Below are 21746 nucleotides of genomic sequence, written 5' to 3'. Positions count from 1 at the left end.
TCCTGTTTGGCACCGTTGCATGATGGGAAAGCGGGATGTTCAAAATCCACTTCCTGTATTTTTGGCTCGGTGTGTTTTTGTTCGTCATGGAGGGGAGAGGCAGGTACGGTGAATTTAAGAGTTATATTTACAATAGAGACGTTTTTTTTTTTTTTTACTTTTACCACACAACATTATTCGCGAAATTCATTTAAACGACTATTTTGTTTCTTATTTATTAACACAGAAAATGTCTTTATGGTTGTCTTGACTTTCGCTATCCGATATTAGTAGCCACTGTCTGACCTGTCTTTTGTTTTCTGATCAGGTTGGGTTACTGAGTCTCAGAATTACCTTTTAAGTTTATTCTCACCGTGAAATTACGATCATGTGCAACAGCATTGATTCATTAACTACGGTGGCACAGGGATGCACAACACAACAAAATTAGCAAAGCAAATAATATTGTGATGTGGTTTTCCATGGTGCTGTGCCTTAATATTGTTGTGCTGTGCCTTAATATTGTTGTGCTGTGCCTTAATATTGTTGTGCTGTGCCTTTATTTAGATTCCATTGTGTTGTGGCTTAATTTTGTTGTGATGTTGCTATTTATTTTTGTTGTGTTATGGCTTTATCTTGTTGTGTTGCACCTTTTCCATTGTGTTGTGCCTTAATTTCATTGTGTTATGGCTTTTCTGTTATGTTGTAGCTTACTTTTTTGTTGTGCTTTTCTATGGCGCTGTGAGTTAATTTTCATTGTGTTGTGGGCTTGTGGCTTAATTTCGTTTTGTTGTGGTTAAATTTCATTGTGCTGTGGTTTATTTCCGTTGTGTTTTCAGCTTTTACTTGCTTAGCTAATTTTGTTGTGCTTTTAGTGTGCACCTCTGGGCCACCGTGATTAACAGTTACATTTTAGAACATTGCGAAGCAGAGGATTGGCCAATTCAGCTGTGTTATTTTGAGTACATAACGTTGTCTGTTAATTATATTGTTCCTACAGCGCCGTCAATACTCCGGTCAGCAGGCCTGTTACTCGCAGAAGCAAGAGTTATGGTCGGAGCTGTGTGGAAGCACCCTCATATTTCTGGCAGACAACAGGGCATTTAACAGTCTTGAAGGTCCCAGCCAGCAGAGGGGCTGCCAAATCACAAATCATCACAGTAAGCTATCATGGAAATTATTCATTTAGTCTCATATTTAGAAAATATCTAAATGTAATAATCTGCATACTGTGTCTTGAAATGTCTCTGTCTATGTACTCTTTCTACAGAACAAGGTTGACCCTGAGCACATTGCCCTCTTGGTAAAAAATGAGTGGAAGCTGTCTTATGTCACCCCTTTGCATGAATTCAGACACACGCAGCTGAAGTTGTATTCCAAACATCTCTCAGCCTTCATTGTTGCGGAGAAACAACAAGGAGTTGCAGTTGCAGTGGGGTTAGAGGTGGGATTTAAAGTTACATTTACTGCAGTTCTTGGAATGGCCGAGACTGAGGAGGATGCTGAGACTGTTTTCATCCAGGTGAGTTTGAAAAGGCATCTTAGTAGTGGTCGACCTATATTGTTTTTCAACAACCAATGCCAATATCTAGAAAGCAGGGATGTGCCACGGTGGTCAAATAATCGATTAATGGGCACTGGCTTGACTACTAACATTAATATTTTTAGTGGTGGTTGTTTTAATGGGAGATGCATTTCTCAAATTAATTGAAAGACGCAACTTTTTAGAAAGCGTTTTTGCATTATTATAGCTTGCTTAGCTTAAAAATGAATAATAGTCAGCATCTTCTGCAAGAAGTTTTGTCACTTTAATGCATTAAGTTTAGTTTATTTATGCATCGCTGCTGCTGTTCAGCCATCAAAGCGCCGCATCAATAATACATTACAAGACAATCACTGTTGGACATTAAATCCTGTAGGGTTGCAGCGGTATACCGGTTTCACGGTATACCACGGTATGAAAATTGACGGTTTTCATACCATGTACATTTGCTTATCTACGGTATTGAGAAAAAAAATGCACCTGGACGGATAATCTCACCTGCGCGTGCGCATCGCCTTTCCTCCTAGACTGCCTGTCAGACTCGCCAACTTGCGCCACACCCACACATGCAGCGGAGAAAATGTCAGAGAGAAGCGAGGGGGTCTAAATTGTTTCACGATTTTACATGAGTAAAAGTAACTGTTATATTTTGACAAAATGTTATAGTTTCTTATGCAATAATCTAAAGGTAGAATCTATTAGACCTCATTTTATATCAACAGTGGCAGTTGTAGTTAAAGTTTCAAGATGTGTTTCAGCTAGTATTTATTTTTTCATAAATACTATAATTTGTTGTTATTATTACTATTATTTAAGACTAGCTACACTGACCTAACCATGGTAATGAGGAGCCTGTGTAATATATATAATTTAACATGCTATGCTAACATGCTTTTGTTATATAACATGTTATAGTTACATGCAATTTTATCATGTTTATAATTCGGTTTATTATAATTCTGTTAGCTTTCTTATTTATTGTATTTATTTTCAAAAGGGAGACTTTTTTTTACACATACTTCCATTTAAAAAAAAAAAAAAAACTGTTTTCACTCCTAACTAATAATAATTGTGTAATACGGTATACCGTGAAACCGTTATATTTTCTGAGACGGTTATTGTACCGTTAAAATTTCATACCCTTGCAACCCTAGCTGTGAGTAATATTCCCGTATTTGTGAGGCGTTATCTTGCTGTTTTACGCTGTTGAATGCGTAACGAGGATCACCCTGAGACTCCCAAGTTCCCTGGTCACACTGAAGCGAGTCATTCTGCGTCCAGCATGCGCAAGCAATTTTGTGCCGCTCTGTATTGGAGCCTTTCTTAGTTCTTCCTTCTCTCACTTTGATAGTTTTGTGTAATATGTTATAGTTGTTTATCCTAGAGTTTTGTTGAATATCTGTTAGTTTCCATGTTGAAATGCAGCGTTTATCATTCATATATTCCTCTGTAACGTGTCTGATCGGGGTCACGTGAACATAACTGAACCTAATTATTATACAGTATTGTCCTCAACACTGACTTGTCGATTATGTAAATTGGCAATTTTGCACATCCCTAGTAGGGTGGTTGATGATGGCAGACATAAGGCTTATACTGTATATACATAAATCAACACATTACAAAATACAATTTGATGTTATGAACATTAAATTAAATTACTTTGCTGACATTGAATGAACATCTTTTGTAGCATTTACTCGTGTATTTGAAAACAGAAAATAATTAATTGACAAAGTTTTCTCAATTTCCATATGTAAGAGGAGTAATCGGCTTGGAAGATATATCATTCTAACACTAGTTTTTATTACTTGAATTTATTTTTATATTTAGATAGAGGACAGACTTGTTATTATTGTTTAATGTTTGGGTGAACCAACACTATTTGTGGTTACACTCTGTGCAAGGAATAAAAGCAGTTTAAGCCAAATGTAATTTTGATTTTTCTTTAATTTTCTCAGATCCAATCCAAACCTGTGTTTGCTGCAGCGGGAGATGCACCGAAAGTGGTTTGGCGCGGTTGGCTCACGTGTGTCAACGGTGATCCTGAGTACCTGAGGTCACTGCCTCCTGATTTTATCAGCTTACCTTTGTTCTGCACCAGTGGGCCAGAGTCTCTTACGGCCCTGGTTAAATCCTGGTTCGAGAGAGCTTTTGACTGTAACTTTGGCTCTTTGAGTTTGAATTCCACTACTCTCAACTGGCTGGCTGCTTTGTGGACTGGCTGCCATCCCACCTGCAATATCAGATACCTGAAGTTGGCCTGGAGCCTTCCCACACAGCCACCCTTGGATATCTCATATACAGTAAACCCACAGGATGCGTGGGAGCTCTGGAGCGGTATTCACCCAGATGAGATTACAGATGACAGGATCGATATTAAGGAGGTCCAGTCTTTCATGGCTGGGCTGGAGACTCATTTCTTTAGACATTTTAAGATCTTCTTGTCTGCTGGCAAGCTTGTAAAAGTATCTACTGCTATTGGATCAGCACATCTGGATGGGAAAATTAAGGTAATCCTTATGGAAGGGACGATATATTGAATTTCGATACATCACAAACCAAAAAAATGACAAGCCATATTGAGGCAAAACTCTATTTCGAAATTTGAAACATTGTTTTCTGTCCATGTGATCATAAATGCAATGTCCCGTCAAACATCGTAATCTCTTTATTGCTTGATTTTACCCCTACTGCGCTTTTTTCCTACACTTTTTACAGGGTTCGTACAAGGAATATGAGAACGTAGTTTTGGTGGTGGCGTAGTGGGCTAAAGCACATAACTGGTAATCAGAAGATTGCTGGTTCGATCCCCACAGCCACCACCATTGTGTCCTTGAGTAAGACACTTAACTCCAGGTTGCTCCGGGGGGATTGTCCCTGTGATAAGTGCACTGTAATTCGCTTTGGATAAAAGCGTCTGCCAAATGCATAAATGTAAATATAAGGAATAGTTCACCCAAAAATGAAAATTCTCTCATCATTTACTCACCCTTATGTCATCCCAGATGTGTAGGACTTTCTGTCATCTGCTGAACACAATTGAAGATTTTTAGAAGAATTTCTCAGCTCAAGTGAATGGGTACCAAAATTCTGAAGCTCCAAAAATCACACAAGTCAGCATAAAAGTAATCCATAAGACTCCAGTGATTAAATCAATATCTTCAGAAGTGATATGATAGGTGTGGGTGAGAAACAGATCACTTTCACATTCTTCTTCTTGTGTTTTTGGTGATTCTCATTCTTCATGCATACCACCCCCTACTGGGCAGGGAGAAGAATTTCAAGCAAAAAAGTACTTAAATATTTATCTGTTTCTCACTCACACCTATCATATCACTTCTGAAAATATGGATAAAAACACTTGAGTCGTATGGATTACTTTTATAATGCCTTTATGTGCTTTTTGGAGTGTCAAAATTTTGGCACTCATTCACTTGCATTGTATGAACCTGCAGAGCTGAAAAATTCTTCTAAAAATCTTAATTTGTGTTCTGCAGAAAAAGAGAGTCTTACACAACTGGGATGGCATGAGGGTGAGTAAATGATGAATTTTCAATTTTGTTGGTTGAACTATCCCTTTAAGTGCTTAAAGTGCTTGAATTTATCTAAATTTAAGTACTGGAATACCTGGAAAATCGCCTTTAGTTGAAAAGTGCTTGAGATTAAAACGGACCATTTCTTCCATGTACTATGTATCCATCAAAGATGAGATCCCGCACTCCACTTTCATTGAGTAATGTGTCTTTGTAATATCCTCTCTGTTCTTTACAGTCAGATAAAAAAAAGAAAAATAAATATTCATTTTAACAACAACTAGCACGGATGTGCTAAAAAAAAAAAAAAAAAAATAGACTTTCGACTCTCTCGTTAATAAATGCACCACAACACTTGTGTGAGTCTGTGATATGAGCGGTAAACTCTTAAAGTGACAGTACCATTATAGTGCTTGTTACACATGAAGGTAAAGTTGTTGTTATTACTTTACACATTATTTCAAACGTTGACAGCTCATATCATTATTATATATATATATATATATATATATATATATATATATATATATATATATACAATTTCAAGAAATAATATTCATTGATACAAAGTAGTTTTTCTATCTTTTAAAAAGTTACTATGTGATTATAATAATCAAGACAAACAAATTATAAAAAAAAAAATAATAATAAAAAAAAAGAGAAAGAAAGAAATACACTTTCACATAATTTTTCAGGACAGGTTCTGTTCAGTTCTATTGTTTGTCCTGCACCTGGTCAGCCTGAATGTAGCCCACTATTTTTGAAGGCTCATTTGTTTGATCTTTTCTTACAGTGAAAGGTAAATGAGAAACTCTTATTATTTAAACTTTTAGCATTTATATTTTGTATTAAAGAACTTTACTTTGATGAGAAATTATAATGTGCATTTTCAAAAATAAACACAATTTTCTGCCATACTTTATTTAAGTGTTACCATATCCAATCGAGACAATATCAAATCGTGAACCTTATATCGTATATCGAACCAAATCGTGAGAACCATTTCGTAATCATACAACTGTCATTATATAAATTATTTGTATATTTACCCTATGTTGCTTCTTATTGTCTGTTAGTATGACTATTCATGTTTCGTAACTTGTTTTTGACTTTTCTGTTTCTCTCTTTAGATTGGAAACAGTGACTACATTACCACCTTACTAACACTGCTGACGGAGTGTGCCCTTTTGAAAATGCCAACTTGAGATCTGCTGCATATTTTAGATTTTGTAAATACCTTTTTTAGATATATGTGAAGCCCCTACATTTTTAAATCTTTTAAAGCTTTTTGTTTGAAGTCTCGTATATTTTTTTGAAATGTGCTGTAAAATTTGTTTGTCATTTGTTTCTTCAAACTTTAAACATGTAACTGTTGTTTTTATTCTGACTGTTTTCTTTACATCCATGCAAATAAAATGTATTAGTCCACAAGGCTTTAAGTAATGTGATACGACTAATTTATCACAAATAAGTACAAACGATATGTAAATAGTATAGCTGTTCATAAGTATTTAGAGTTGAGACATTTATTGGTGTTTATATGTCTGTTTTCGAAATTTGGTATATTGTAACACGTTGCTGTTTTACTGACACGTTCTACCCTTGACAGTATGTTAAACACTTAGGGAAGGTTCTGTATACAGTGAATGAATGGTAACAGACACCAGTTTAGATTTTTATGTATCCTTTGACTCATGTAAACTCTCTGGCTCAAAGTATTTTCAGTAGGTCCTGTGGAATTACCCCATTACATTACTGAATCTAACAGTTTAGGAATTAAGTATGTAGGAAACCTCAAGAGTGAGAGTAGTAAAAGTTATTGCATTGAATTGCAAATGGTTGGTTTCTCATTTTGTAAATGATATACTTTGACCGTTTATGTTTTGGGATTTTAATTTGATTCAGTAACACTCGACACACCCTTCATTTAAATATTTCTATCATTAAAAGTACATAGGATGTGAATAACAAATGCATTTGAATTGAACCTCTAGTCTCTCAGTAAAGCACAAACCTAAATTGAGTTTTTCTATTTGTTTTAACAAACCCCTAGTTTGTATGGGGAAAAAATAAAGACATTTTGATGAAATATATATATAAATTTACTTCTCTGATTTTCCGTACATTTGGTTGATCGCCCATAAATAAATTTTCCAGAAGTGATATAATAACTTTGTATTATTTTCATGTTTTATTTCAAATTTTTGAAATGTACAGACAGTTGGTGAACATCTTTAAAATTAAATAAGTTTATGAAAGATATATGTAACCATATTCTAACACCAAGATTACAGCTCATAACTGTTCTGTGAGAAAATAATGGTGTTCAGTTGACAATTAGGGCAGTTTCATGTCATTTTCAGCAACAAGCTCAACATTTAGTATCTTACCATATGTGCAGGCCACTATTTGATACCTTTTTTTCTTTCTTGAATGTAAAAAAAAAAAAAACAATTAACTTGTATTTTTTCTTTCTTTACCATGGCTCTTCAATGATAATAGTAATAATAAAAATGAATAAGACAATATATCAAACAATTGTTTTCTTGAAGAAAAAAAAATACAAACTTTAATAGAAAAACTCAGTGGTTTAAAGTGCATGGACTTGATTCATTGATGCATTCTGTTATAGAAAAGTAAACAAACTGATAATACATCAAACCTGTTTTGGACTGCTTCAAAAAAATTACTTTTTTACTTCTGCACAGCCTTCATTACATTGCAAAGGGAAATGCATTTTCAGTACACCAAGGAAAGAAAAAAAATATTGGATCAACTAATCCCCTTACATCTGGTAAGAATGCAGAGGAACAGATAATAAGTAGTGTAAAAACTAAAAATAAATAAAAGGAATAGTTCATCCAAAAATGAGAACTCTGACATAATTTCCTCACCATCATGTTCCTAACCCGTGACTTCTGTGGAACACAAAAAGATATATTAGGAAGAATGTTAGCCTCAGTCAACATTCACTGTCATTACACCTTTTTCAATAAAATGACTGTGAATGGTGAGGCTAACATCTCTTTTTGTGTTCCATAAATGTCACAGACTTGGAACAACATGATGACAGAATTTTAATTATGGGGTGATCCCTTTAAAGAAAAAGAAATGGTAGAGATATCACAGTGCATCTAATACATAAAGCAAAACATCGATGAGTTCATAAAACAAGAGGCATTCACACCACACTAGTAATGCGTTTCAGATTACTGTAGTCATTCTTCAATGCTGTCAAACAGACCAGCAGAAGCCTAGTTCCTTCCAGAAAAACAAATGCTCAGTATGGCCTCCACGTGGCCTTGTAAGAAAAATAAAAACATTTGTGGTGAGGGTTGATGCTTTTCCCGACTATTGTTTCTCTGTCCAATAAGAAGTTGCCTGTGGCTATGCTCAAGTATGAAAGAAAAACTAAATAAACAAAATGGAGTTATGGCAATGTCTGTCCATACAGGGGAGTCTCCTCAAAGCAGCTACAGGAGATGGTGTTCCTTGGCTTTGCCATCTCAGTAACTAGAGACAGAATTCAGTCTTAAAACAGGCTTTTCTCTTGCATGATGCACAATGTCTTTATGAGGCACAAGCTATGGTGAGGCATCTGTGGGAGGGATGCTGAAGGTGTTACCATATATGCGATTCACAGTGAGTCATTTTTATTACACCAACTCCACCTCCCAATCGCCTATAGTTCATTCCACCATACAGCCTACAAAACAGAAACAAACAATTAGTGAACGGCCAATCACGTTCAATGTGATATAAAGGGGTCATTTACATTTTTCCTTGAGGTCCACTTATAATGTTAGCCAAGTTTTTTGCTTCATTTTTTTCGACTATTTTCCACCCTTCTCTCTGACCCTTAGATTTAAATGGGCCATTTTTTTGATGCTGTGCTTTAAGAACCCAATGTAAACGTTGTCTTCACATGAGAAATGTGATACAGCGCTTTCATGCACTTTTACCCACAAGCTGCTGGTTTACTGTTAAGTCCAATATATCTTTTAACTGTCCACCATATACAAACGGCCTTATTTGGCTGGCCAAGTTTCTGAATATCAAACGGGTAGGAATGTCTTAAAATATCGATACATTATTGACTGGCACATTGTTTTCTCAATACGTTTTTGAGGCATCGAAATATGAACATAAGCTGACATTTATATTAGAAGCCTAAAATGCGTGCTTTCCAATTCACTGTTAGTTTGCCTTCTGTTTAATTTAGTCTGGTGCAATAGCTTTGGGAGAGCACATGGGGGTGATATAACATTTACTGTACTTAATACTGAAGGACTCATCGATACGGTGCAGGTGGCAGTCCAAAGTTGTGAATCTAGTCACCACCATACACAAATGTAAGGGTTTTGTACTTCAAGAATGATCAAAGTGACGTTTAGGACTTTGCAGGTTAGTGTATGAAACCGGCGCAACAGCGGAAAATAAATGAGTAGAAATGGAGACTTTTATTATGCAATTTCTCTGCATGTACCCTTGAATAGGTTTTATTCATTCTGTCAAACCAAAAAAAATAAAAACAATAAAATGGCTGTTTACATTAGGGCTGCCCCCTGATATTCAACCAAATGTTAGTCGATTAGAAGAGTCTTGGTCGACCAAGTTTTGATTGGTCGGTTGGTCGCAGAAAAAAAAAAAAAAAAAAACAACTCAGCAGGAAACCGACGAACTACGTATACCGCTGGTTGGACGCTAGGTGGTACTATGGGGTACTTTTCGTTAAGCAGGGTGTGGCAGGGCGGAGGGCAGGGCCGGGTCGTGATTCCGCACACCCGGCCCCTAATTAGGCTGATTAAGCCTGAGAGGGATAAGGCCGACTGGAGACGGCAGTGCAACAGAGAGAGAGTTACGGACAGCCGTCCGACACCTGTGTGTGTGTTTGTGTCTTTTGGTTTAAGTTCATTATTAAAATATTATTTATATTGTTAAGCCAGTTCTCGCCTCCTCCTTTCCATTGATGTGTTACACTGGTGCTGAAACCCGGGAAGGAGGAGTGATACGCCGTAGTAGATTTCTCGCCGTTACCATCCACCCCATTGGAGCAGCCACGGCCATCCGCCGGGGGACAGAGGAGCCCGGCCACCTGAAAGCGGAGGAACAGCCGCCGACCACGAGGGGAGGAGGAGCTCTCAACCAACCACCTGGAGCGGTTACCACTGCCAGGGGCGGGGGAGACACCTACCATCCACCAAAAAACGCGGCAGGGCATTCCGTCCGCCAGGGGCCAGAGGACTGCCTCCGATCCATCCGGGAGGCGCGGCTGTCATCCACTAGAGGGTGGAGGAGTGGCCGAGGACCAGACTACGACGTATCGGAGAACCCGCAAGTAAATACATTTTTTTTCTCTCTCTCTCCCGCTGCCACTCCGTGTTGGCCTTTTCCCTCTCTTTTTAAATGTTTGTGTTAATTTGGCACCGTCGCCGTTACGGCATACAGGTGGCAATTTTTTTTTGTTTGTTTCCCTCCCCTTGTCCCCTCCCTGATCCAGGTAGACGGGGATGACCTGCCGGCAGACGGGGCGGAAGGCACGCCCAGTAGGCTTAATCGCAGTAGGCTATTTGTGTGTAGCCTACATGAAAGATACATATACACAACAGAAAATCCAGTGATGGCTAGAGTAAATAATCTTAGTCCTTTGATAATTATTTGGGTCAAATTTAATGGAAAACTATGCGAGTTCGTAGCTGGACTAAGGTCATAGCTGGACGCCACCAACAGATGCTGAAAGGTGGCGGCGGTGTGCGTACCTTCATTGAAAATAATTGTTTCTAATTTTAGGACGCGCCATGTCGTCCGACAAACACAACTGGTGTGCAACCCCCTTTAAGTTACCCTGATGCTGACACTTTACGCAAGTTATGCTGAGAAATATGTATGAAGAGACAAAAACTACTGTGTAATGATTAGCCTTATTTATATCTGAAAAAATGCAGTTATAGATCAATAAACATCGGGAAGTTTTCATTTATCGATGTGTGAAAAAGGCATTGATCCCAAGCCTACAGAAAGGCTTTGTTAGCATTTAAATGTGGGCAGTCATGAGTACATTTGTTCAAATTTATTCTAATTCTTATAACTATTGGTAGACTTCAGCAGTTTAGTTTCAATAAATGGTCTTTTTTTCACTGAGAAAGAAGTTGAGTTCTGAAAGTAACAGTATGTTTTAAATAAATGAAATGAACTGTTAGCCAAAATTTTGATTCCCTAATGATATGACCCCTTTAAGATTGTGTTAGTTTTGCAAGTAGATACTTACCTCCACGTGTTGGCATCAGGATCATAGACTTCTATAGTTTTCAGATATGTAGTACCATCAAATCCTCCTACTGCCATCAACTGGCCATTTACTACAGCTAAACCAACCTACAACAAAAGAGAGAGTTTGACTGCTGGGCTATTCTTGTACATGAGGCTGAAATAAGATCACAGCCATGGCCTGAGAATCTCAAACACGTACCCCGCTTCTTCTGGATGTCATCGCAACCACCGGGGACCACTGATTGGTTCTGGGATTATATCGCTCAGCGCTACTCAGTTCTGTAGTATCGTCTCTGCCACCCACAGAGTAGATCATGTCCTGGTACACAGCACAGCCCAGGTGTTTCCGTCGGGTACCCATGGGTGCCACCGTATGCCAGCGGTTCTCTTGAGGGTTATACCGTTCTACTGCAGAGATGCCAACAATTTAGTTGTAAATAAACATTATTTTAGAATACCTGAAATTATGTAATCCACACACAATGACAACATTATACTAATATTTTGGAACAATAATGCGTTTGATGGCACTAAACATTTCCAACAAGAATACGGACATTGACATAACTGGATAACATATTTGACACACTCAACATATTAGCAAAACAAGGCTTGTTTTCAGAGGTTAAAAAGTTCCCAAATTGTTAATTTCACATTCATAAAAATAAAAATCTGGGAGAAATTCCATGCACTTCTGCAGCATTTTGTTTCTTAGAGGGATAAGCACAAACTGCAAGAGTAGCAATATTTGAATGCTTTGGATTCATTTCAGTTTTACTGAGATTTGCATTTACCTGTATTTAGAGGAGAGGTGCCATCTGAACCTCCTACTGCATAAAGAAAACCACCTAATACAGCTACAGCCACACCCAACCGTCTAGTGCTCATAGAGGCAACTCGAGTCCACTTATTCTCTTTTGGATCATACCTGCAAAACAGCATATTATATTTAATTCTATTTACTATTTCTGAGAATGTAAAGCCATGCTCATACAGCTAACAGATGTAGGAGTTCACTTGTTCAGAAATAATAATTGACACTAATGACAGTTAGTAAACAATTTGACAATTTACTAACCTTTCTACAATGTTGAGACAGGAGACACCATCCTGACCTCCCACCGCATACAGGTAACCCCCTAGGACAGCAACACCCACACTGGTCCGGCAGGTGCTAGTAGGAGCAACATCACTGCTCCACTGGTTAGTCTTAGGATCATACCTGACAGAGTCAGCAAAGGGAAGCAGTTTTACAATTGCTTTAAAAATTTAACACAAAACTTTTTTTTCCAAAAGTAGTAGCAGATTCTGCCTTGCTTTGTTTTGACAGTATCAACCTCTTCATATAGTACATATTATATAGTATATAAAATCCAAGGAAGCACTATTTAAGTGTGATAAACGTATTTGTAAAAAGAAAAACTTTTTTCCAACACACCTCTCCACACTATTAAGATAAGACGAGCCGTCATGTCCGCCAACAGCATACAAAAGATCATCCAGAACACTAACACCAACTCCACACCGCCGTTTGCTCATGGATGCCACCATCCTCCACTCATTGGTCTGAGGGTCATAACGCTCAACACTGGAGATGGCATCGCCACTACACCAACCTCCCACTGACAAACAGGACAATACAGTCACACAAACAGGACTCACTAACACAGGAAGTCTGATATGCCACGGAAAATACCTGGATCAGGACTGATACCATTGGGATAGTTCACCCAAAATTTAGAATTCTTTCACTGTTTACTCACTATCATGTTGTTTCAAACCATATGATTTCTTCTATGGAACCCAAAAAGTGATGTTAGGCAGTTTGTTTGTCTTAGTCACCTTTCATTACATCTTTTTTTCCATACAATGACAGTGAATGGTAACTGAGGCTGTCACTCTGCCTTACATTCCATTTGTGGTCCAAGAAACAAGTCATATAAATTTGAAACAATATGAGGGTGACAGAATTTTCATTTTTGGGTGAACGATCCCTTTACCCAAAAATGTTTCTCTCATCATTTACTCACCCTCATCCCATCCCAGATGTGTATGACTTTCTTTCTTCTGCTGAACACAAATGAAGATTTTTAGAATAATATCTCAGCTCTTGTAAGTCCATACAATGCAAGTGAATGGTGGCAAGAATTTTAAAGCTCAAAAAGTGCATTAAGAAAGAATAAAAGCAATCCATATGACTCCAGTGGTTAAATCCATAGCTTCAGAACCAATATGAAAGTTGTGAGTAAGAAACAGATCAATATTTAAGTCCTTTTTTTTTTACTTTAAACCTCCACATTTGACCAGCCCTGAACAGTAGGTGGCAATATGCACGAACAATGTGAAATGCCAAAAAACAAGAGAAGAATGTGAGAGTGAAAGTGAAAGAGGAGACTGATAGTAAAAGGACTTAAATATTGGTCTGTTTCTCACCCACACTTATGGATGACTTTTATGCAGCCTTTATATGCTTTTTTTGAGCTTCAAATTTCTGGTAACCATTCACTTGCACTGTATGGACCTACACAGCTGAGATATTCTTCTAAAAAACTTAATTTGTGTTCTGCAGAAGAAAGAAAGTCATAAACATCTGGGATGGCATCAGGGTAAGTAAATGATGACACTTTTCATTTTTGGGTGAACTATTCCTTTAAGACAATTGATTCAATGATTTAAGAAAAGTTCTTTAAAACACCCACCAGCGAATAGCACCTCTCCACAACGAATGGGTTTTCTGGGACGGGTTCGAGGTCCTTGCATGAGAGGCCGCTCTTGGGGTAGCAGGAGATAGTTCTTTGCTTCATCCACCAAGTCCCTATAAAGTAATAAAAAACATTGTCTACTTTCCATGAACTGTGCTGGAACATCATTAGGAGGTAAAATTGACCATCTACCAATGGATGCATTAGGTTGATTTGCAAGATAATTCCATGCATCTGAAAAATAGCAAAGGCAACTGGCTGTATACACGCACCTGCACTCCTCATCACTCTTGATCAAAGGATCTGAGCCCACCGTCCCAACTAAGAACTTTGGGCTCAAAAGGGGAAGACGCACATGCTGCAAAACCTGTTGCCATGACAAAACAGACAAGAGGTCTCGTTCATTACTCTCATTCATCTCATTGATTTAAGCCACAATCATAACATCAATTTGCATGTAACAACATAGAAATACAGTTAAAACAGTTTTAAACCTACTGACATTTTCAACACAATAGATATAGAGTTTTATTTACCGTACTCTGAATTATGAGCATCTATGGACAGTATGTGTACAGTATCTTCATATCTGACCTGTGGAAGCTGAGGCCTTCGTTCCTGAATGCTGTATTTAACCCAGGCCATTACAGCATTAAACACCTGCTCCTCACTCCGAACATTGAGCTCATCACTGGAGATGATGTCGATGAGCTGATTGGCTGGCAGCAGCATGAACTCTTCACTCTCCATTACCTAAGGCCAGGAACAAACACACATCATGAGATGTGAAAAAGGCAAGACAGTCACAGCAGATGTTTTGGGGGGATATTTTTTGTAGATTCGAGTATAATCTTAATGTGCCCCTTTCAAGTCATTTTAAGGATCAGAACATAGAAAATCTAATCCAACAATCTGGGCAAATCGGCTTCAAAAAGGTCATTTTAGGAGGTGTTTTTACCTCTCATGAAAATACATGAAGGATGCACAATGATAAAGATAATACTAGTGGTCTATCGATATGTCCAATACCGATATTTAAAGAGCAGGATGGCCAATATAAACAGCGGAAAACATCATACATTTACCACCAGCAAATCAGATGTACACAAACTTTCTGAACGGAAATGCAATGTTTTCTCAAATTTGCATAAATAAATAAAAAATAAAAAACCTGAGAACAGAAAGTGTTGACTATCCATTGATAAGTCTACTGGTAGATTTTGAATTTGACACAAGGGAAAGTTTTCACCTCTGTTAAATCAGCCAAGCAAACACAGTTATCCCCTGATAATCGCAAAATGGCCAAATACTGGCCGATTAATCAGCCTTGCAATATATCGGTCTATCACTAGACAACACTTCAGTTATATGCACATTTTATAATGGCATTATATATTAAACATCCATGTTCCACAGATGAACATGACATTGCGCCACTTCTCGCGCAGTGTACCTGTGCCCATGCTTTTTTCTACTCAAGCATGCTATTGGCAAAGCAAAAGCAATAACTCTGGGAGCATTTTTACATGAGGATGACATTAACATGGAATTCTTCTTAACAAAAAAAAGAATAATTAAATAATCCTTTTGTTGTTTATGTTTATAATTTAACCTAAAAAATTGCGACCAAAAATAACTCCTCGGATGTGCACAAATCACAAATGAAATCTTCTGGATTCAAAATTGCATATTTCTCCAAAAGAAGAGTCGTTTTAACCTATTTATTTTATTTTGCAGGTCCCATATTGTTTAACCTCTATCAATAACTGGGAACAGAATCTTTCTCTTTATCTGACCAACTAGATTTCTCCTCTACATTCTATAAAATCACTCTGCTCTACATCCACAAAATTTACCCAATGAAGTTAGCCGTTTTATTATCTAATTCCCCCTGAACACTAAAGAAACTAGAGGAGGTAAAAGTCAAGGACATTTCCAAGAAGGTCTAGTCCTCCAATAGGATTGATTACTGACTGAATAATTTAGACTAACTGTTAAGAAATTACTTAACTTTGTGTTCAGGACACTGGACCAGCTAAGGGTCTAACCAGTAGCTGTAGAAATGCTCTTAAGCTCTAGAGTGCTCAGGACATTGTAGATATGAGGAGGAGTAAATCTGATACCACCAAAGAGGGTTCTTTCCCCAAGACAAAAATAACAACGTTGCACAGTCATCAGGGAAACCCTATACTAGTTGATGGAAAAAGGGAATCAAGTAGAGTGTACAACTAAAATGAGTGAAGGGAAAACCACACATTAGAGCTTGGTAACAGAACAACCAGTTGAATTATGTCCCCTTTTATATCAAAAATCATGTAAGATAAAAATACAAATTAATTTAAAATTCATTTATGATACCAGACAGGGGGCACTTACACCTGTGCTGCTTAACCAGAAGGGAACAAAGACAAAAAATTAAAACAAAGGGTTCAAGATCAAAGTCAGAAGACATTCTGAATCAAAACAATGGAGGGTGTGTGGAGAGTAGCCATTACCTCCTGAAAGTTATGCTGAGTGAACTTATCAGCTATGCGCAGCAGCTCTCTGCAGGAGTGAGTGTCGGCAAAGGCCCTGATGCCCAGACAGTTGGAGGGGTCCAGCTGCCGCTTGAGGAATTCACAGCAGGCCTCCTGAATCTCTGCCAGCTGCAACAGGCAAGCAGCGGGCAGCAAAGTCTGCACATTTCCCTCCTCCACAGTCACCTGCAGGCCACCCAAGAGGTACATCAGCTTGTTAGAACTTAAATATTAAACATCAACATGCTGCAAAAACAGTAGTAATCATACAGTGGACCCAAAAAAGTATTTGGACCTGTTTGGACACTAAAGTCAACCATTAAAATGTCTGAATTTTATTGCGTGGGGGGGGGGGGGACATCAACCCAAAATGCATCTCTAAACAAATTATGCTAAACTTTTTCCCAGAACTAACTTTTCTTGGCCATTTTTTCCCGCAATTATTATTAACCAGCCGAAGTCAGGTGATTTCTACACAATAACTATGGCTTGTTCCACTGAAACTGACACCCACAAAATGGCCTAATTTGTTTCTTTATTTTGAACAATGTGTCTACAGTTGTGTCTATAGTTGTATACAGTGTCTAAGTGTGGCTTCATTGTCCAAATACTTTTTGGGGTCACTGTAGGACAATCTTCTGTAGTTCACAGCACTACTGAACAATAAGACTGTTATTGGAAGGTATGCTCTATACCTGTGATGTGTACGCAAAGTCAATGAGCAACTCCATGGCGCGCTCATCGATATCCCGGATGATGACTTCCGTCTGCCTGCTTTCGGCCAGTTCCCCTGTGAACATGGCTCTGAAATAGGGGCTGCAGGCAGACAGGATCACTCGGTGGGCATAAATCTTCTTGGCTCCCACCACCAAAACCACATCGCACAGCTCCCGGTGCTTGCGGAGGAGGTTGATGACCTCCAGGGTCTGCCGAGGGTGCTTGTCCGAGATGTAGGGCATCCTGGCAGGCTGGGGCACTCCCTCTGGGAGCTTGTTGGGGTCACCCAGGGTGCAGCGACTTGTGATATCCATTCCTGTGGTATCTAGGCGTGCACTGGTACCCCTTAGAAACATAAAATGAAAGGCATGATTTAACAACAGAACTGGTTAACACTTGGTGCAATGATTTGTACAGAAGATCGTAACAATTTTATTCGGTTTGATTCCTGCAAGGAGCAAGCCATGAGCTATCACCATTGTGCCTGTAAGTAATGCGCTTAAATATGTGCACTCTCAAGTCAATTTGGATGGAAGAATTTGCTACATCACAACTAAATTGCTCTCTTTTGACTCGAATACAAAAACTACTTGTTATACAGTTGTGCTCAAAAGTTTGCATACCCTGGCAGAAATTGTGAAATTTTGGCATTGATTTTAAAAATATGACTGATCAAGTGAAAAAAAATAAAATAAATTTAAGGATAGTGATCATATGAAGTCATTTATCATCACATAGTTGTTTGGCTCCTTTTTAAATAATAATGGCCCTGATCAAAAGTTTACATACCTTTGAATGTTTGGCCTTGTTACAGACACACAAGGTGACACACACAGGTTTAAATGGCAATTAAATGTTAATTTCCCACACCTGTGGCTTTTTAAATTGCAATTAGTGCCTGTGTATAAATAGTCAATGAGTTTGTTAGCTCTCACGTGGATGCACTGAGCAGACTAGATACTGAGCCATGGGGAGTACAAAAGAACTGTCAAAAGACCTGCGTAACAAGGTAATGGAACTTTATAAAGATGGAAAAGGATATAAAAAGATATCCAAAGTCTTGAAATGCCAGTCAGTACTGTTCAATCACTTATTAAGAAGTGGAAAATTCAGGGATCTCTTGATACCAAGCCAAGGTCAGGTAGACCAAGAAAGATTTCAGCCACAACTGCCAGAAGAATTGTTCGGGATACAAAGAAAAACCCACAGGTAACCTCAGGAGAAATACAGGCTGCTCTGGAAAAAGACATTGTGGTTGTTTCAAGGAGCACAATACGACGATACTTGAACAAAAAAGCTGAATGGTCGAGTTGTCAGAAAGAAGCCTTTACTGTGCCAATGCCACAAAAAAGCCCGGTTACAATATGCCTGACAACACCTTGACACGCCTCACAGCTTCTGGCACACTGTAATTTGGAGTGACGAGACCAAAATAGAGCTTTATGGTCACAACCATAAGCACTATGTTTGGAGAGGGGTCAACAAGGCCTATAGTGAAAAGAATACCATCCCCACTGTGAAGCATGGTGGTGGCTCACTGATGTTTTGGGGGTGTGTGAGCTCTAAAGGCACAGGGAATCTTGTGAAAATTGATGGCAAGATGAATGCAGCATGTTATCAGAAAATACTGGCAGACAATTTGCATTCTTCTGCACGAAAGCTGTGCATGGGACGCTCTTGGACTTTCCAGCACAACAATGACCCTAAGCACAAGGCCAAGTTGACCCTCCAGTGGTTACAGCAGAAAAAGGTGAAGGTTCTGGAGTGGCCATCACAGTCTCCTGACCTTGATATCATCGAGCCACTCTGGGGAGATCTCAAACGTGCGGTTCATGCAAGACGACCAAAAGACTTTGCATGACCTGGAGGCATTTTGCCAAGACGAATGGGCAGCTATACCACCTGCAAGAATTTGGGAACTCATAGACAACTATTACAAAAGACTGCACGCTGTCATTGATGCTAAAGGGGGTAATACACAGTATTAAGAACTAAGAGTATGCAGACTTTTGAACAGGGGTCATTTCATTTTTTTCTTTGTTGCCATGTTTTGTTTTATGATTGTGCCATTCTGTTATAACCTACAGTTTAATATGAATCCCATAAGAAATAAAAGAAATGTGTTTTACCTGCTCACTCATGTTTTCTTTTAAAATGGTACATATATTACCAATTCCCCAAGGGTATGCAAACTTTTGAGCACAACTGTATATCATCAAGTCATTAAAATGTTAAATCATACTTAAAACACATTCAAAACATGCCAACATGATTACATGAGATGATCTTATTCATGCATTGCTAATCTGAACGTTGAGCCAAAGATTTTAAGATACCTCAAACAATTAAAAACAGAAAAACAACATCTTAAAATCCAGAGATCAAGCAATCTGAACTCTACTCAAACAAGGTTGAAAACAGCAAGAGCAGCAAATATGAAAGATAAAAGATCCTCTCAGAAGAGCAACACACGCCCATGTCCTGTGTAAACAAAGTAAAAATCACAATAAGCGCAAATGTATTCACTCGCCTGTACCGGAATGCGCCACACATAACTTTACTTTTTAAATAAAGAGAAACAAGTATATGTGTTGTTTCTTAAAACTGAAGTTCTATACATTCTGTCTCAGACAGCTTTAATGAAGTTAAATTACAATATAACCTCTTTTCATCCGACATTTGGTTGCTCTAAACTGTGAAATTTTGAATTAGAAAGATGCAGCTTGCGTCAAGCAGAAATATTATGTCTGCACAAATTAACTCAATGTTGTTATGGACATTGGAATGACACCGTAGACAATTATTAAGCGATAAACTTCTGCAAGCTTGCTCTGGTGATGCTGGTAACGAATCTGACAGGGCCCATTGGATTCCAAATGCCCAGCTTCCACATAAGAAAATGCATTCTCCTTTAGACAGTTTTAAACTATAACTCTCAATTTAATTGTACACATAAATTCATGGTCTCTACATATAATCTATGAGCGAGATTTGGAGCTGGCTAACCGAGTGTCAACTAGCACTAGCTTAGCTTGATTCAAATGTTGGATTTTTACAGTTGTTGCAGTTTTTTAATTGAGAAAAGAGGCATGACTCCCTTACCTTATTTGTCCATTAAATCGGTCCAGAGTGAATTTTAAGTCGTCGAGTGACAATAAGATAATATGAGGGCAACCAGTGGCTTTGCGGGACTCCGTCCACTTTTATTTTTTTTATTTTCTAGAGGAATTTCCTGACAGTAAACGGAAATTCATTTTTTAAGATAAAAGTCCTATATCTCACTCTCTCATTTATGGTGTGCAAGTTTAAAATGATAAAACGTTTATATGTTATATCTTTTTATATTTATGTGTGGCCTTACTTAATGGCCTAGTATGATAAAGAGTGTGAAACACATTAGATTTCTTTAACCCTTGTGCGTCAATTTAAAAAATGTACTCAGAGGTAGGGTGACCATACGTCCTCTTTTTCCCGGACATGTCCTCTTTTTCGGACCTTAAAAAAGCGTCCGGCCGGGATTTCTAAATTTGCGAAAATGTCCGCGATTCAGCTTAAGTTGCATTATGATGTGCATCTGGTCACTTCATTGTGTGCGCGCGCATATTTGCTTTGCTTTAACCCCTCTTTGTAATTCCCGCCTTCTCGCACACCAATTGGTCAATTATAAGCGGCTTGCAGCAACTATTGGCCAAATTCCTGCCTGTCAATCTCTCCGCGAACGCGCGAAGCGCTGTTGTTTTCGGCATCAAACAGTTGCTTGACAGTAGCAGCAAATGACAGCTGAGTGGAAACAATGCTCAAACGAAAGTGCAAATTTACAGAAGATTTGCACAAAAAATTCCCATGCTTTCGTCCAGGTCGAGATCCGTGAGAAGCAGAATGTATGACATGTAAAGCTGGCACTTATGTGCCAGTTGCTAATTAAGGTGCAAGTGATTTAAAAGCACACATTAGCTCTGCGAAGCATAAAGGGTCAGCAAAAGGTGAAAGTTCATCAGGTAAATTAATGGACTACTTTTTGTGAGCAGGTAAAATTGTTATCACATTGCTTAATTTTCCATGGCCATTCAAAATAATAGTAATAGTAAATGAAGGTACACTCATGGCATCAATTATTTTATTTTAGTACATGGACATTCAAAAGAATGTTGGAAATGTTTATTTATTTATATATATTTATGTTATGCTAATAGAGTGTCTTTTTCACTATTAAAGTTTGCATTCATAGTAACACTGTTTTGAACCCTATTATTCCCCCCAAAAAGGTGTCCTCTTTTTGGAAAACCAGAATATGGTCACCCTACTCAGAAGTCCTTAGAGGACAAAAATGTCCACGTCAAAAAACTACCATAATAATATTATATATTAATATTATTTTCATTATAATTTTTCATTATGAGTTAATCATCAGTCCTGATCATAACTACCAAATATTCATTCATTTTCAGGATTTTAACTCTTTAAATGCCAGTTTGTTTATATA

General features: G+C 38.0%; 2 protein-coding genes across 2 annotated transcripts; one reads left to right on the top strand and one right to left on the bottom strand.

Moving 5' to 3' along the window:
• The first annotated feature begins 58 nt into the window (after positions 1–58).
• On the top strand, positions 59–7559 carry cenpl (centromere protein L). Its single transcript, XM_051698747.1, has 5 exons — positions 59–103; positions 980–1139; positions 1250–1501; positions 3484–4035; positions 6189–7559. Exons 1-5 carry the CDS (start codon positions 87–89, stop codon positions 6261–6263), a joined length of 1056 nt encoding a protein of 351 aa, XP_051554707.1. The 5' UTR covers positions 59–86; the 3' UTR covers positions 6264–7559.
• Positions 7231–20693, bottom strand: klhl20 (kelch-like family member 20). The gene is made up of 12 exons (XM_051698746.1): positions 20366–20693; positions 17242–17608; positions 16526–16732; positions 14625–14783; positions 14303–14397; positions 14028–14143; positions 12767–12950; positions 12407–12550; positions 12123–12256; positions 11528–11736; positions 11327–11433; positions 7231–8764 (listed from the first exon to the last, which is right to left on the bottom strand). Exons 2-12 carry the CDS (start codon positions 17575–17577, stop codon positions 8680–8682), a joined length of 1776 nt encoding a protein of 591 aa, XP_051554706.1. The 5' UTR covers positions 17578–17608; positions 20366–20693; the 3' UTR covers positions 7231–8679.
• Positions 20694–21746: the final 1053 nt, after the last annotated feature.

Source organism: Myxocyprinus asiaticus, chromosome 5, assembly GCF_019703515.2.
Source record: "Myxocyprinus asiaticus isolate MX2 ecotype Aquarium Trade chromosome 5, UBuf_Myxa_2, whole genome shotgun sequence".
Classification (NCBI taxonomy): Eukaryota; Metazoa; Chordata; class Actinopteri; order Cypriniformes; family Catostomidae; genus Myxocyprinus; species Myxocyprinus asiaticus.
Note: the sequence above shows the minus strand (reverse complement) of the source record. Positions and strands in the feature narration are given on the sequence as shown.